Source organism: Anarhichas minor, unplaced genomic scaffold (assembly GCF_050575085.1).
Source record: "Anarhichas minor isolate MPS153535 unplaced genomic scaffold, ASM5057508v1 ptg000033l, whole genome shotgun sequence".
Lineage (NCBI taxonomy): Eukaryota > Metazoa > Chordata > Actinopteri > Perciformes > Anarhichadidae > Anarhichas > Anarhichas minor.
Genome location: NW_027466479.1, coordinates 2,948,267 through 2,964,660, shown reverse-complemented (window position 1 = coordinate 2,964,660; position 16,394 = coordinate 2,948,267). Strand labels below are relative to the sequence as shown.

The 16,394-nt window shown below is 46.3% G+C and overlaps 1 protein-coding gene across 3 annotated transcripts in view; it reads left to right on the top strand.

The window, feature by feature from the left end:
• gabbr1b (gamma-aminobutyric acid (GABA) B receptor, 1b) overlaps positions 1 to 16,394 on the top strand; it is a 120,460-nt gene that overhangs the window by 49,265 nt on the left and 54,801 nt on the right. For 2 of the 3 annotated variants that reach the window (XM_076106203.1, XM_076106202.1), the window contains 4 exons: positions 558 to 713; positions 9,448 to 9,582; positions 10,838 to 11,008; positions 14,909 to 15,010. In XM_076106203.1, the coding sequence (XP_075962318.1) occupies positions 588 to 713; positions 9,448 to 9,582; positions 10,838 to 11,008; positions 14,909 to 15,010 (534 nt within the window). In that variant the 5' untranslated portion in view covers positions 558 to 587. Of the gene's footprint in view, positions 1 to 552; positions 714 to 9,447; positions 9,583 to 10,837; positions 11,009 to 14,908; positions 15,011 to 16,394 lie in introns of all 3 variants that reach the window. The other variant, XM_076106201.1, reaches the window with a different exon arrangement.

Genomic DNA, 16,394 nt, shown 5'->3' with positions numbered 1-16,394 from the left:
GGCGGAAGGAGTTTGAAGTCTGCATGGTTTAGTCCCGGATCTCGCTTTGATATTCAAGTTCAGTTAGCAAACAGCAGCCCGCTCCCATGTGACTGAGCTGTCTCTGATCACTGGTGTGGTGTGGCATGGCAGAGACCATTTATTATCACTACATAATCATCTCCACGGTGGTATTTTAGTTGCAGAACAGCAGATGGGTCAGATTGTTTTATATGAATCGCATTCATTTGTCAGCTGTTAGATTCTATGTTTGTAACAAAAATGCAGTCAAATTAAACTTCATGTAAATTCGTATTGTAAACGTGCTCCCATCTCTGAGGAGAACCAACTTGTGCCGCTCATGGGAAGTGCTTCCTCCTGACCCACCTACACTAAACCCTGCAGACTCCAAGTTGAACAGTACAGGAGGAATAGAGTGACTTAGCTGACTGAGCCTTCAGATTCCAGCAGCTATGGCTCGGCTCTGCCAAAGCCTCCTCCGCAGGGCCGTAGTCCGCTACTCTCTGACCCTTACCCTCACTGTCCTCCTCTCCTGCTCCTGCCCGGCTCTAGGCAAGAAGAAGCTCTACATCGGAGCACTCTTCCCCATGAGTGGAGGCTGGCCTGGCGGACAAGCCTGCCTCCCCGCCGCTCAGATGGCTCTCGACCTGGTGAACAAGAGGGCCGACATACTGCCGGACTACGAGCTGGAGCTGATACACTATGACAGTATGGTGAGTAACTAACCAACTATGGGCTGCTACACAGTCTATTTGACCCACAGTATAGACACCGTTCTTCCATCTTGGACTACATTGTAACATTAGTTGATTAGAATCCGAATACTCTGCAACATTCTTGCAATCATTTGCATCATTTAAGTGTTATTTTATGTAGGAATCTAAAAATGAGAAGACTAATGCTTTATAGAGAAGTTAAAAGCCCAACCTTTAGGTTGCCAGGTTGTGAAAACTCCCTTTTACTTGTTACAGCATTTGACCACTATGATTTCTGGGCTGCAGACGATCTGGACCCACAAGTGATTAACACCCAGCTGCAGACTTGATGATTAAAGACTTTCATTAAGAATGACAGACCTGAAGGTTAATTAGAAAGTGTGAGACCTGCGGGTATTTATTAATGGCTTACCAACATTTTAACAAGAATACGGGATAACTACAAGTAAAGGATAAACATCCGCCAACTGCATGTTTCACAACCAAGCAACCCAACATGTTTATGTGTTAATGACTTTAAACTGATCTAAAAAAAAGAGTGAGTTATTAACAATTGATACAACAGTCAGTTCCATAAAAGGGCCCACACGTGAGGATAAATTATAGATCTCCTAATGTACTGATCATATTCATATCTTCATATCAGCCCTCAGTTGGTAAAGCGAGTTCTCCTTTAACACAAGGTTGGCGGTTTGACCCCCTGCTGCTCCTGTCTGCATGTCAAAGTGTCTTTGAGCGACACACTGAACCCAAGTGCCCCCGATGGGCAGGCTTTGCATGGCAGCTCATCGTGTATGAAAGTGTGTGAATGAGAGGCACATTGTAAAACTATTTGCCGGCTAAGGTTAAAAGGTGCGATATAAATGCAGTCCACCCACAGACTGTTTCACTGCGGCTCATTTATTTATATCTCCACACTGTGATTACTTTTTCCACATCATGTAAGGCCATCATTAGGATCATTGGCAGTCCTCTGTGTGTTGTATGTTGTAAACTGCAGCATTCAGCTCTTAAAATGTGTCGCAGCCCCAGAGAAACGTTCTTGAGTACTGTATAGTGGCTTAACCACTGTGTGTGTGCTTGTTTAAGAACAGCAGCTATACAGTCTGCTCACATTCAAACAGTACTACTAATGGCTGCCAGTCTGCTCACCCAAGGAACTTTCCTGCTCGTCTATTTCTGTTGGCTTTCACTCAACCTGAACTCCAAACATTAAGAAAGCAACACAACATCTTTAATTCAATCTGAGCAGGGAAATGGAGCAGGGAACGCAGTGGCAGAGGAAACACAACAAGAAACAGAAAGTCAGACAGAAGAGCAGAGAAATGAAAATGTGAAGGTCAGGATGACGGATAAGCACAAAGTGAACACATGTTTAAGTAGCTCTTAAATCCGACAGGGCTCTGATGTAAAGGATAAAACAAAGTATTTTCGTTTCACAGTTTTGTAGTATCCTCTAACATGAGTATCAAATGTAAATCAAATGATCACTAGCTGATTTTTAACTTAATATTTAACTTTTAATTTATTTAATTCATTCAATGAAATCACCTATTTATCTCAATTTACATAAAATCAGTCGTTGCTTTTTTATTGAACTAAAATATATATGAACGCAATTTCCACTTTCACACATTAAAAAAGTGAATCCAAATCCAGATAGCCAAAAGTCTGGCTTTAAGAGTTTGATGTTGTTTGCAAGTTATTTCAAAGTAATTAGAGTCATAACTAAATTATAATTGGCTGCATACATAAGTTGTGAAACTGAACTTTGGAAAAAGAAAAAATAGTTTGTTTTTACAAAGGTTTCCAAATGTCCTCTCACCAATTACAAAAGAGGCACCATGGATTAGTCCGCCCTCTGCTCCAGGGTTCTCTAGAAGCAGCTATGAGCCAAGGGAAATCTGAAATATTTTCGACTACTATTTACTACTTCCCAGTAAGATAGCGTGACATGTTTGGTATCAACAGATTTATTGCAATCTCAAGATGCATATGATACCACTTCTAAACACACTAATGCTAATGCCAGTCAGATGATCCACCATCTTTTTCAGAGGGTTAAAAGTACGCAAACAAACCAAGAACTGAGGAGAGCATACATTTTAGATCATGGTGATCAATGAGGCAGACAGAGTGTGATTAAAAGGGTTCAATAATGTTAGCAATAGGCCTATAGTAGGCTTAGCTTTAGTCCTTGGTCAACTCAAACAAGACAATTTCATTATGAATGCCAATATGTTATACCATAAGCAGGTTAAGAAGTTATGTCAATCCTGTATGCACAATTTGTCCACACTGATCAAAAACCTCCTTGCAGGGTGCACATTGCTAGTGCACTATTACTGTTTTGTTTTCGCAAAACAGAGAGTGCTTATGTATCGGGCCCACAGTTGTGTGTATTCAATGAATTCTGGATGGCTCCCAGAGACAGTATGTTATACCTGGATTCACAGGGTCTCTCTCTCTCTCTCTCTCTCTCTCTCTCTCTCTCTCTCTCTCTCTCTCTCTCTCTCTCTCTCTCTCTCTCTCTCCTCATAGCTGAGAGTTGATTTCTGTTTTACTCTGTCTTGTTGGGGGGCAATGCCCCCAGATGTTTATTTTTACTCCCTGATTTTCACTGGAAAAAGGCAGAGACCTGCTGTTTGACCGAGCACTGCACACAAAGACCATAATCAGTTAATAGTATAATAAACGCTCTAAAGACTGGAGATGGTTGTGGATTTCAGGAAGAACGTAGCCCCACCTCTCCCCTATCACCCTGTGTGACTCCCCCGTTGACGCTGTGGAGTCCTTCCTCTTCCTGGGCTCCATCATAACCCAGGACCTCAAGTGGGAGCTGAACATCAGCTCCATCAGCAAGAAGGCTCAGCAGAGGATGTACTTCCTGAGGCAGCTGAAGAAATTCAACCTGCCGAAGACAATGATGGTGCACTTCTACAGAGCCATCATTGAGTCCATCCTCTGCTCCTCCATCACGGTCTGGTACACTGCAGCCACTGCCAAGGACAAGGGCAGGCTGCAGCGCATCATTCGCTCTGCTGAGAGAGTGATTGGCTACAATCTGCCGTCCCTCCAGGACTTGTTCGCTTCCAGGACCCTGAAGCGAGCAAGAAAGATTGTAGCCGACCCCTCTCACCCTGGACATGAACTGTTCGAGCCCCTTCCATCTGGCAGGAGGCTGCGGTCCATCAGGACCAAGACCTCACGCCACATGAACAGTTTCTTCCCTTCTGCAGTTGGGCTCATTAACAGAGCCCGGGTCCCCCACTGACTCTGTCATCCCCAGGACAATTTCCTACCGGTCACTCCCCTGCACATCCTTTCTATGTTTCTTATCTGAATACACTCGACACTTTTACATTATACTTACTGTACATCTCACTTGTTTATAGTCCTGTTATCTGTTTGTTTGTGCACTTCATTTTATATTTTACTGTACATTTTAATATGCTTCTACTTTTTGCACTGTGTTGATTGTTGTTGATTGTTAAATGTTATGCACCACCTGTCATGTCAAATTCCTTGTATGTTCAACATACCATGGCAATAAACGTATTGTGACTGTATATATAATTTTGTACTTGTATAGTCTTCCGACCACTCAAAGCTCTTTTACACTACATGTCATCATTCACCCATTCACACACTGATGACAGGGCTACCATGCAAGGTACCACCTGCCCATCAGGACTAACTAACATTCATACAACATTCACACACTGCAGGCATAGGAGCAATTTGGAGTTAAGTGTCTTGTCCAAGGACACGTCGACATGGACTAGTGGAGCCGGGGATCGAACCTCTGACTGAAGGACGACCCGCTCTACCACTGAACAACAGTCGATACATGTTAGTTGTACAAACAACTAATTCATGTTTTTTTATTAGTTACACAGACAAATTATTAGCTTGTGAAATATTCATCCTTTGGAGTCATAATGTTGACATGGAACCTGCAGTAGCAGTTGTTACGATTGTTAACAATTAGTCTAAGAGTTGCTATTTCTGTAAATCCACTGGATGTAGCTTTTCATGGATGTAGCTAGGAAGCTAGCTAGCTATGCAGAAGATGAAGCCCAGTCTGCAACTTTCTGACTGGTCGAATGTTTCTGCAACTGGAGCAAACAGGCACCAATGAGCACAACACCAGACCTACAGTGTATGAGTCACTGAACTAATGGTCTGTGTGTGAGATGCAGACTCTACAGAAGTCTGGCGATCAGTTCTTTGACAACATGAGCTTTCAAAGCAACATGAGGAATGACAACTTAGTGTATGACAATAAACTGCTGTCACAAGCTGAATTTAACCAAGGACGGACAGCCATACATACTGCCTTCCGAGTCAAATCAAATGATCATGCAGCGTTTGTGACATGATTTAGGGTTAGGGTTGATTACATGTTTTGTTTCTCTGAAAGGCACCAACATATCAGGGATTAAAGGATGTTTTTGTTCAACATCATTTTCTTTGACTGTTCAGTACACATGTTTGTTACTCCTCTCCTGCACTTTGGTAAATACATGTTTAAGCTTTGTGAATAGCTTGTAACACAACTTGTATCTGTTTAAGCTTGGAAGCCCTGAGTCTCTATTTCTAAACATCTGTGAGACGGAGCTATATTAAAGCTTTCATCTTCTGTATCAATGTGTGCAGAGATGGTTATAGTATTCAATTTTAATTGGTATGTGGTTTTACATTTTCTTTTTTGAAGTCTTTCACTGCATCATAATTTCTCTCATTTCTCTTTTTCTCACCTGAGCCTCTCCACACACTTCATACCAACACAGACACAACACACACACAACACACACACAAGCTGCTCTATGGATCCCCACTTCAATGGGGGGGGGGGGGGGGGGGGGGTTGGCATGACAACAGTAACTAAGACAACTACAGTTCAAACAAACACAGATTTGGCTCCCAGAAAAAGGCAAGATCATGCACCTAGTATCATTGCACAAACAGGAGCAGATGGCTGGATGATTTGTGCTCGTCTGTGTGAGAACGCCGTATTGAGAGCAGTTAGCCAAATCTAAGAAGTGCTGGCCGGAGCACTCATCGATCACAGCCCTCGACACCACTCCACCAGGCCAGCTGCACATCACACTGAGCAGGATTTGACCGATCTCCTGCTGATCACAGTCCAGAACGGCCTCATCAGTTAGTAAGCAGAGCATTTCTTAAGCTTTCTTCTGAGATCTGGTGAAACGATGATGTGATGTCCTGCAGCGCTGAAAGTTGAAGGCAGGTCCCAAAGGTTCAGAGTGGAAGGGGGGGGCTACAGTATCTCATTTGAATGTGTTGTTGATTTCCCCTGAGTGCCGGGGTTAATCAATGAGTCACCTGTAAAGAACGGTGGGCCTGCTTTACAAACCAGTCTGTTTGATTCAGGACTGAAGTGGGCAGCTTTCTCCAAGCTGCTTGTTACTTAGTCGGTTGACTCGGTGTCATTAGGTGAGGAGAGTTGATGCCTCAGCAGCCTCCTTTAACTCCAAACAAATGGATTTTACCCTCATAGAAAGGATGTAGAGCTAGTTGCTAGGAAACAGCTTGGGTCCATGTTTACATCCTGTCTGCTATTGATGTTGGCAAACACTACAGCACAAAATGATGTCAAGCTGATTTGAAATGTTTATGGTTTAACTGCCATGACCCCCTGACAGAGTTGTTCCAAACATGTAGAAATCCAGTGAGCCATTAAATATAGCAGCATCATCTTCCTATGTTTTAAAACATCAATTTGTCCCACAAAGCAAAGCTTGATTTTACACTCAAAGCAGACTGTTGAATATGAAGATATTCTATAGTCAAACTGCAAAGGCCTTATTTTAAGGGCTTCATTATTTTGAATGGAAATGTTTTTAACTTTGCAGTTACTGTAATAATATGTAATGTAATAACAGCACACACTGTGTGCGTACTGTTGAAAGTGGAGGGAAAACACGGTATGAACACCTATAACAAGCTCATTAAAACAAGTTGTTAAAAACAGAATTCATTATGGAATACACTGTTCTTTGTGCTTCATATAACCATATTCAACCCGAGTCCTGAGACAGCATGTCTCTGCGTAACATTTACCCACCAATCAAGCCTCATTATGTTGATTGACACAACTGTGTTCCTCGCTTTCCATTTACTGCCTATAGCCAATTAAGAATCAATAAGCTATTTAACTGATAAAGATGAAGGTGTGGTGGCCATTAATCATTTCATGATCATGTTTGGAAGATTGAATGTTATGTCATCATGTCATTAACATTTGTCATTGTCACAAAGCAATGATTATGCAAATATATGTATGATCAGATGTTACATTAGAATAGTGTTGACATTCCTCAACCTCACTCACATTTTGTCACTTCATTCATGATGCAGATACACCATGCATCAAATATGATACTAATATATGTCAAACATGGATTCAAACATAAATTTGTGAAATGACAGGCAGAGTCATCTCCAAATTAAACACTTTTTTATTACATGCTACTTCATGTAGTTTTTGTGTGTAACATCGCTGCAGTGACCATATATGTGCTGTCAGGCGCACAGAGTGCAATGGAGACGCCACTGTGCACCACACTTTTTCTTCTCCAGTCTCCTCACCACCACAGATAGTCTTATTGATAGCGGTCAGTTTCAAGCGGAGACGGTGGGCTTCTTAGGAAACAATTCCCAATGTCCAGACTTCAGTGACCTCATAGCTGGCTACAGCTGATGATTAAACCAGAAGCACTTCTCTCCACGCCGGTCAACAAGCAATTCTGATCCTCAGTCCCTCTGTGCGTGTGCGATAGAAGATAATGCAAACGTTATATGAGAAGTTTGCTCAAATATTGGTGGGGAATTGTCCTCCCAAAATATTGGTAATATATACACCCTTGGTGTGCTGTTGGCGTGGGGCTCCTCTCTTGGCTCACTTTCTGACTCCACTACTGCTGATTACCCACTACTGGTGTTCACACACCTGCCGTGAGTTCCTTACCCAGTGTCAGTAGACTCAATTACTAGGCACAAAAAGCTAACTAAGATAGCATATGAAGCTTAAGCAGAAGTTCAGTCAGGAAGACTATCTTTACACTCCTTTTCATTCATAATCTCTCAGTCTCTCTCTCCCTGTGGGCGGTCCTGTGAGGATACTGACAGTGGCCGGTCCTCTGAGGATACTGACAACAGCCGGTCCTCTGTGGACACTGACAGTGGGCGGTCTTCTGAGTATACTGACAACGGCCGGTCCTCTGTGGACACTGACAGTGGGCGGTCCTGTGAGGATACTGACAGTGGCCGATCCTCTGAGGATACTGACAACTGCCGGTCCTCTGTGGACACTGACAGTGGGCGGTCCTCTGAGGATACTGACAACGGTTGGTCCTCTGAGGATACTGACAGTGGCCGGTCCTCTGAGGATACTGACAACGGCCGGTCCTCTGTGGACACTGACAACGGTTGGTCCTCTGATGATACTGACAGTGGCCGGTCCTCTGGAGGCGGGGCAGACTTAACAGCTGACTCTTTGCTGAGGAGATCAAAGCGAGCATAAAGTTTGTTCAGCTCATCTGACAAGGTGGCCTCACACATGATGGGGATGCTCCTGCTCTTTGTCTTTTTGATCACCACATCATCAACACATTTGCATATGATGTCACTGTTGATGTATATTCCTCCAGATTGATGTCATTCTCCTGAATGTTGGCATCTCTGAACATGTGCCAGTCTGTACATCCAAAACAGTCCTGTAGAGCTGTTGTAGCTTCATCTGTCCACACTTTAACTGTTTTTTCTGATGGTTTAGCCTGTTAATCAGCTGGGCGTATGTAGGTAGCAGGAACTGGGAAATATTATTTGATTGTCCAAAGTGGGGCGGGTGAGGGCTTTGTAGCTGCCAGGAATAGTTGTGTGAACATGGTCCAGTGTATTTTTCCCTCTGATGGAGATGTGGACATATTGGTGGAATTCATGTAAAAATCAAGCTAAGGTTTATTTCATTAAAATCACACTTTGAGTTGGAGACATTGAGTTTGTAAAACAAATCCTGTTTTTCATGTAGCCTGGTTCTAGACCACATGTCTGATTTGTTTGGTGATTCCAATAGCTCTCACGGCTGTTTCCCCAGTTGAAGAAACAATTGACGAATCAGAACTTTGTAGGCTGGATAAAGAATAAAGCCATCATCTTCCTATACAGCTAGTTAGCTACCTACTGTAGTTACATTAATGAACATGGCCATAAAAGAGTGTGTGGAAGGATGTACAGGTTGTTGTAAGTCCAATTGGGGAAATACGTGTTGCATATTTCCTTGATTGTCATGAAAAAGGTTCACTGATCCGAGCACCTGTGACTCTGAGCACTTACTGGCTGAAAATGACAGAGAGTGGCAAGTCGGTCTGATTACCAGGCTTATCCAAAATAAATAAATCAAATGAATATACAAACATACGTGAAACATACAGCATTGGACTTTATATCCTTATCGGATTCATTTCTTGAACAGTATATTTCTGTGTTTTTTCTTTTCATATTATAATTTTAGAACTTGCTTTAGCTCCAAGTAACTGTATTTACTGTCATAAAAATGCTTTTTCATTGTGAAACCTGTGGTCATCCTGCATATTCCACATACCTGTGTTATTTATCTGATGACACTTTTGTAGGATGTTGTGCACAGTGTGTTTCTTATGCTGACTTTCCTGCTGTCTGTGTCTGTGTCTCTGTGTGTCCAAAGTGTGATCCAGGTGAGGCCACCAAGCTGCTGTATGACCTTCTGTATACGGAGCCCATTAAAATTGTGCTGATGCCAGGCTGCAGCTCTGTGTCCACCCTGGTGGCAGAAGCTTCTCGCATGTGGAACCTCATAGTGGTAAGGACTTTCACCTTTCTGTCTGTGAAACAGACTTGAACCCTGTCACTGCTTACCAAGAGGGCCAATCGCGCCACGCCAATCGCGCCACGCCAAACGCGCCGCGATTGACGTGAATTGTGGCAAAATGCCCCAAACGCGTGAGTTGAAATGTTTCAACTCCGTTGAGATGCTACCGCTGTCATCAGTGACGTCCTGCCGTTGTTGAATCAGGAAACAAATACTGTAGCCGTCTGTGTTCACCCAGAGCTCTACGATCCCTCATATTAGTAGAGACCGGACCAAACGATGTGTATACATGTGTGTGTATAAACCATATGGTACAAACAATGAAAAAGACGCTGACGTATTTACGCCGAGATGACGTTATTTTGAGTGTTGTTGGAGCTGCTACAATGTTAGCTTAGAGTAGCACCAATCGATCCAACCTCCAAAACATGAATTCAAACTTTTTACAAATCGGCATCAGTAAGTTATTTCGGTGTACCTTTTTGTCTGTTTATCACAGCAAAATCGGTTTATTTTGTGTTCATGCAGCTGTAGTAAACCAGCCGACGTGTGGCTTGCTCGACACAGTGAACACAGCTCGATAAAATACACGGAGCTCCTCCAGACTATGTTATGAACCAGACGACAACACAAATGGTCCCCGACGAGTGAACGCGCCGCGAATGACGCGATTAAGTATGTGTATGTGTGAACGCACCTTAAGGCTAACCCTCCCGGTCATAGTTTCCTGAAGACCTGTGCTGTTGGCAGGGGTGTACACAGACATTTTTAACTCCTCTCTCACACAAGAAATAGTCCCGAGGTTCTTCAAGTCCTCTTTTATAATACCGGTTCCAAAGAAACCAGACATACACACGTTGAACGACTTCAGGCCAGTGGCACTTCCCTCAGTTGCTATGAGTAGAACACTTGGACATTAGCAGAACCTATGTGCACATGCTCTTTTTGGATTACAGCTCTGCCTTCAATTTAATCAGACTTGTGTTACTATGAAAACGAATCTAAAAGTTATGGGTTTGCATGTTGGTCGGTGCCACTCACTGAACCCAGCATCACTAGTGAACGCAGTCATGCATTCTTAACACTCAACTTGTGTTTTTCATCAAGACAAATCTCATGTTTGACTAAAATGAAAACTTGTTGGTTTTGGCTAGACTATTTGACACAGACTAAGACTAAATAAAGAAATGCAGTTTAAGTCATCAGAAGACACTGGCTTTAATGTTTCTGTCTCCCTGTGTCTCAGTTGTCGTACGGCTCCAGCTCCCCGGCTCTATCCAACCGCCAGCGTTTTCCCACCTTCTTTCGCACTCATCCGTCTGCCACACTGCACAACCCCACTCGAGTGCAGCTCTTTCAGAAGTGGAAATGGACCAAGATTGCCACCATTCAGCAAACAACAGAAGTTTTTACATCAGTGAGTTGTGTATTTATCTAAAATAGTTATGAGCACCAAAGTTATACAAGAGTTTTAAATGACAAGACACCAGTTGTTGTCATTTAAAGGTACTTTCACAAACTTTGTTTGAATTTCCAAAATGTCTTCCATCCATCCATCCATTTTCCACCGCTTATCCGGGGTCGGGTCGCGGTGGCAGCAGGGCAAGCAGGCCGACCCAGACCTCCCTCTCACCGGCAACATGTTCCAGCTCATTCTGGGGGATCCCGAGGCGTTCCCAGGCCAGCTGGGAGATGTAATCTCTCCAGCGTGTTCTGGGTCTTCCCCGGGGTCTCTTCCCAGTTGGACGTGCCTGGAAAACCTCCAGTGGGAGGCGTCCAGGAGGCATCCTAATTAGATGCCCGAACCACCTCAGCTGACTCCTTTCGACGCGAAGGAGTAGCGGCTCGACTCCAAGCTCCCTCCTGATGACCGAGCTCCTTACCCTATCTCTAAGGCTGAGCCCGGCCACCCTACGGAGGAAACTCATTTCGGCCGCTTGTAGCCGCGACCTTGTCCTTTCGGTCACGACCCAGAGTTCGTGACCATAGGTGAGGGTAGGAACGTAGACCGAGTGGTAAATTGAGAGCTTTGCCTTCCGGCTCAGCTCCCTCTTCACCAAGACGGTCCGGTGCAGCGCCTGCTTTACTGCTGCAGCTGCACCGATCCGTCTGTCGATCTCCCGCTCCATCTTACCCTCACTCGTGAACAAGACCCCGAGATACTTGAACTCCTTCGCTTGAGGTAGGCACTCCGTCCCCACCTGGAGGGAGCAATCCACCGGTTTCCGGCAGAGCACCATGGCCTCAGATTTGGAGGTGCTAACTCTCATCCCCGCCGCTTCACACTCGGCTGCAAACCGTCCCAGTGAATGCTGGAGGTCACGATCCGAGGAGGCTAACAGGACCACATCATCTGCAAATAGCAGAGAGGCGATCCCGAGACCCCCGAAACTGACGTTCTCCGCCCCCAGGCTGCGCCTAGATATCCTGTCCTTGAAAATCACGAACAGGACCGGTGACAAAGGGCAGCCCTGGCGGAGGCCAACACCCACCGGGAACGTGTCTGACTTATTGCCGAGAATGCGGACACAGCTCCTACTGCAGTCGTACAGAGACCGGATCGCCCGTTGTAACGGGTCCGGCACCCCATACTCCCGCAGCACCCCCCACAAGATCCCCCGAGGGACCCGGTCGAAAGCCTTCTCCAAGTCCACAAAGCACATGTAGACTGGTTGGGCAAACTCCCAGAGCCCCTCCAGTAGTCTTGCGAGGGTAAAGAGCTGGTCCACTGTTCCACGGCCGGGACGGAATCCGCACTGCTCCTCTTGAATCTGAGGTTCGACAAGCGGTCGGAGCCTCCTTTCCAGCACCCTGGCATAAGCCTTCCCCGGGAGGCTGAGTAGTGTGATACCCCGGTAATTCGAGCACACTCTCCGGTCCCCCTTTTTGAAGATGGGAACCACCACCCCGGTCTGCCATTCCATGGGCACTGATCCCGACCCCCATGCGACATTGAAGAGGCGTGTCAGCCAGGACAGCCCAACTATGTCCAGCGCCTTCAGCATCTCAGGGCGGATCTCATCCACCCCCGGCGCCTTGCCACCAAGGAGCTTTTTAACTACCTCAGCGACCTCTGCCAGGGATATGGGTGAGCCTCCCCCTAGGTCCTCAGGCGCTGCCTCCTCTGCAGAGGACATGTTGGTCGGGTTTAGGAGTTCCTCAAAGTGCTCTTTCCACCGCCCGACGATGTCCTCCGTCTGGGTTAGCAGTTCCCCCCCCCTGCTGAGAACAGCCTGGGGTAAGCCCTGCTTTCCCTTCCTGAGCCGTCGGATGGTTTGCCAGAACCTCCTTGAGGCCAACCGAAAGTCCTTCTCCATGGCCTCCCCGAACTCCTCCCATGCCCGAGTTTTAGCATTCGCGACCACCGCAGCTGCAGCCCTTCTGGCCTGCCGATACCTGTCAGCTGCTTCAGGAGACCCCTGGGCCAACCAGGCCTTGAAGGTCTCCTTCTTCAGCTTGACGGCTTCCCTCACCTCCGGTGTCCACCACCGGGTTCTCGGGTTGCCGCCACGACAGGCACCGATGACCTTCCGGCCACAGCTCCTAGCGGCCGCGTCCACAATAGAGGCTTTGAACATGGTCCACTCGGATTCCGTGTCCCCAACCTCCCTCGGGATGTGTGAGAAGTTCTTCCGGAGGTGGGAGTTAAAGACCTCCCGGACAGGGTCCTCCGCCAGACGTTCCCAGTTTACCCTCACTACACGTTTGGGTTTACCGGGTCTTTCCAACCGGTTCCCCTGCCATCTGATCCAACTCACCACCAGGTGGTGATCAGTTGACAGCTCTGCTCCTCTCTTCACCCGAGTGTCCAAAACATACGGCCGCAAATCAAATGATACGATTACAAAGTCGATCATTGATCTCCGGCCTAAGGTGTTCTGGTACCAGGTACACTTATGAGCCACCTTATGTTCGAACATAGTGTTCGTTATGGCCAAACCGTGGCAAGCACAGAAGTCCAATAACGAAACACCATTCGGGTTCAGATCGGGCAAGCCGTTCCTCCCAATCACCCCCCGCCAGGTTTCTCCGTCATTGCCCACGTGAGCGTTGAAGTCCCCCAGGAGAACTATGGAGTCGGTAGGCGGCGCCCTTTCCAGGACCCCTCCCACCGACTCCAAGAAGGCCGGATACTCCGAACTGCTGTTTGGTGCATAAGCACAAACCACAGTCAGAGTCTTGCTCCCCGCAACCCGTAGGCGCATGGAGGCGACCCTCTCGCTCTCCGGGGAGAACTCCAACACAGCGGCGCTCAGCCAGGGGCTCGTGAGTATCCCCACTCCCGCCCGGCGCCTCTCACCCTGGGCAACTCCGGAAAAGGACAAAGTCCAACCCCTCTCCAGGAGCTTGGTTCCAGAGCCAACGCTGTGTGTGGAGGTGAGTCCAACTATTTCTAGCTGGTATCGCTCCACCTCCTGCACCAGCTCCGGCTCTTTCCCCGCTAGCGAGGTGACGTTCCACGTCCCTAGAGCTAGCCTCGCCTACGAGCTCCCCTCCTGGGTCTGGCTCCGGGAGGGTGCCCCGGTTTCCCTGGTCCGGGCGAGGTGACTGTAGTCCGTGGGCTGCTCATCATTAGGGTCGTTTTGAACCGCTCTTAGTCTGGGCTCTCCCCTGAAACCTGTTTGCCTTGGGAGACCCTACCAGGGGCTAATGCCCCGGACAACATAGCTCCCAGGATCACTGAGACACTCAAACTCCTCCACCACGATAAGGTGGCGATTCGCGGAGGAGCAAAATGTCTTCCCAGCTTTTATATTTTATATTCATCTGTGAACTAAACCCCTTCCCTTAACAGTGATTGCCCATTCATAGCTTAGCAACAGTAACTATAGGCACAGCAGGCCTGCCAAGCTTTGAACATGTTGAAGTGGTGTACATGGGGCCACGGTAAGACCGCCCAAAATCACAAATTTGCCTCAGAGGGCTTCATGTGTTTCAAAGTTTCAAAACATCATTGGTGTGCTTTGCTCCAGAAGTTTTCATATATTTTTCTCATTTCCTATTTCTCTCCCCTCCCTTATCTCCCTCATCACCTATAACGTCTAACCTCCCTTGATTGGTTTCTCTCTGCCTCTCTCTTGTCACCTGCTGTTTTATCTGTTGGTATCATCACCCACGCACCCGCCATCATCTTTCTAAACCACAAACTCATCTTCCTCCCCACTGCTTTTCTCATTCTTCAATTGCTGTTCTTCAAATTTCTTTTTGCAACCTACCATTCCATTATCCCTCTCACTCCTATTTTGGTTGCTGTCTCTCTCGCCCTGTCATCTTCTGCATTCTCATGATTGTGTGTGTGTCTCTCTGTGTTTGGCAGACTCTGGATGATCTGGAGGAGAGGGTGAAGGAGGCAGGGATTGAAATCAGCGTTCGTCAGAGCTTCCTCACCGACCCTGCTGTGGCTGTCAAAAACCTCAAGGTGCCAGATTTTCCCATACTTACATATCAGGCAGCTGAACAGCAATCAGTCAGGCCTTGTCTGGCCTGTTCACCACAGACAGCTCATTGATACATGGCAACAATGGCCCAGAAAGTACAGAAGCAGTCTTATGCCCAGAATGTAGAGTCATCTCTGTAGGTCTGGCTCAAACTGTGGTAAAAAAACTATGACAAATGCTGAAGCTAATATTGAATCGCTCAGAGATACAGCACCATTAATGATCACTACAATAAGTCCATCTCCAAAAGATTCAGGAAGTGACAACTTCTCTGTTGAAATAGTCAGTGTTTTTTTCCATTGTGGTTGTGGCATCTTATAAGAGCCGTCCACACCAAGAGTGATGACCATAAATATATTGTTTTAAAAATCATTCGAACTCAAATGGATGGCGTAGGCTTGCCTCCTTGTGATCAATTATCAGTTAATAATCTGGCCCAATAATTAATATATTACATTGGGCAAGTGACTGGTGGCACACGCCAATTTGCCATGCTGGGAAGCCCCAACATGAAAATATGAAAAACAGATAGTTTTGTGGTCATAATTGGCAGATACATTTATAAAGCACTTGATTTAGCTTTTTCTCATCTTATTCCTATTAATAAATATATGAATAATAGTAATAAGACAAATCTGAATACAGTTGAAAAGTAGCTGCTGCTGTGCATCTTCCAGCACCACAGAGGAGAGGAGAGAGAGATGCTGTCGATTTCAATAAGTACACTTTATTGCTGATAGAAATGTGTAAAAATATCATTTCATTAATCCATCTTCTTGTGTGGAACAAATACTACTTTGAGTACGACAGTTCATACATCGATCTATATATCCTTTTCTTACCTCTTATTCGGGTCCGGGTCTTGGGGGCAGCTGGCTTAGAGAGCTATTCCAGATGTCCTTTTCCCAAGCAACATTTTCAAGCTCGTCCCGGGGTGTCCCAGGCCAGACAAGTTAAATAATCTCTCCAGCGTGCTCTTTGTCCCCCCTTGCTCTCTTACAAGTTGGACATGCCCGGGAAATCCTCTAAAGGGAGAGGCGTCCAGGAGGCATCCTGATCAGATGCCCCAACCACCTCAGCTGGCCCCTTTTGATGCGAAGGCACAGCGGCTCTAGTCCGAGCTCCCTCTATATATCTGAACTCAGACTCCCTAGGAGTTACTACCCAAAGCTCATGACCATAGGTGAGGATTGGAACGATAGACTGGCTCCTTGGCTCAGCTATTTCTTCACCACAACAGTACAATGCCAGCCTGTCCATCTCACGCCCCATTTTACCCTCACTGGTTAACAAGACCTGAGATACTTCAACTCCCTCGCTTGGGGCAGTGACTCACTCCCAACCCGGGGGGGGGGGGGGGGCAGC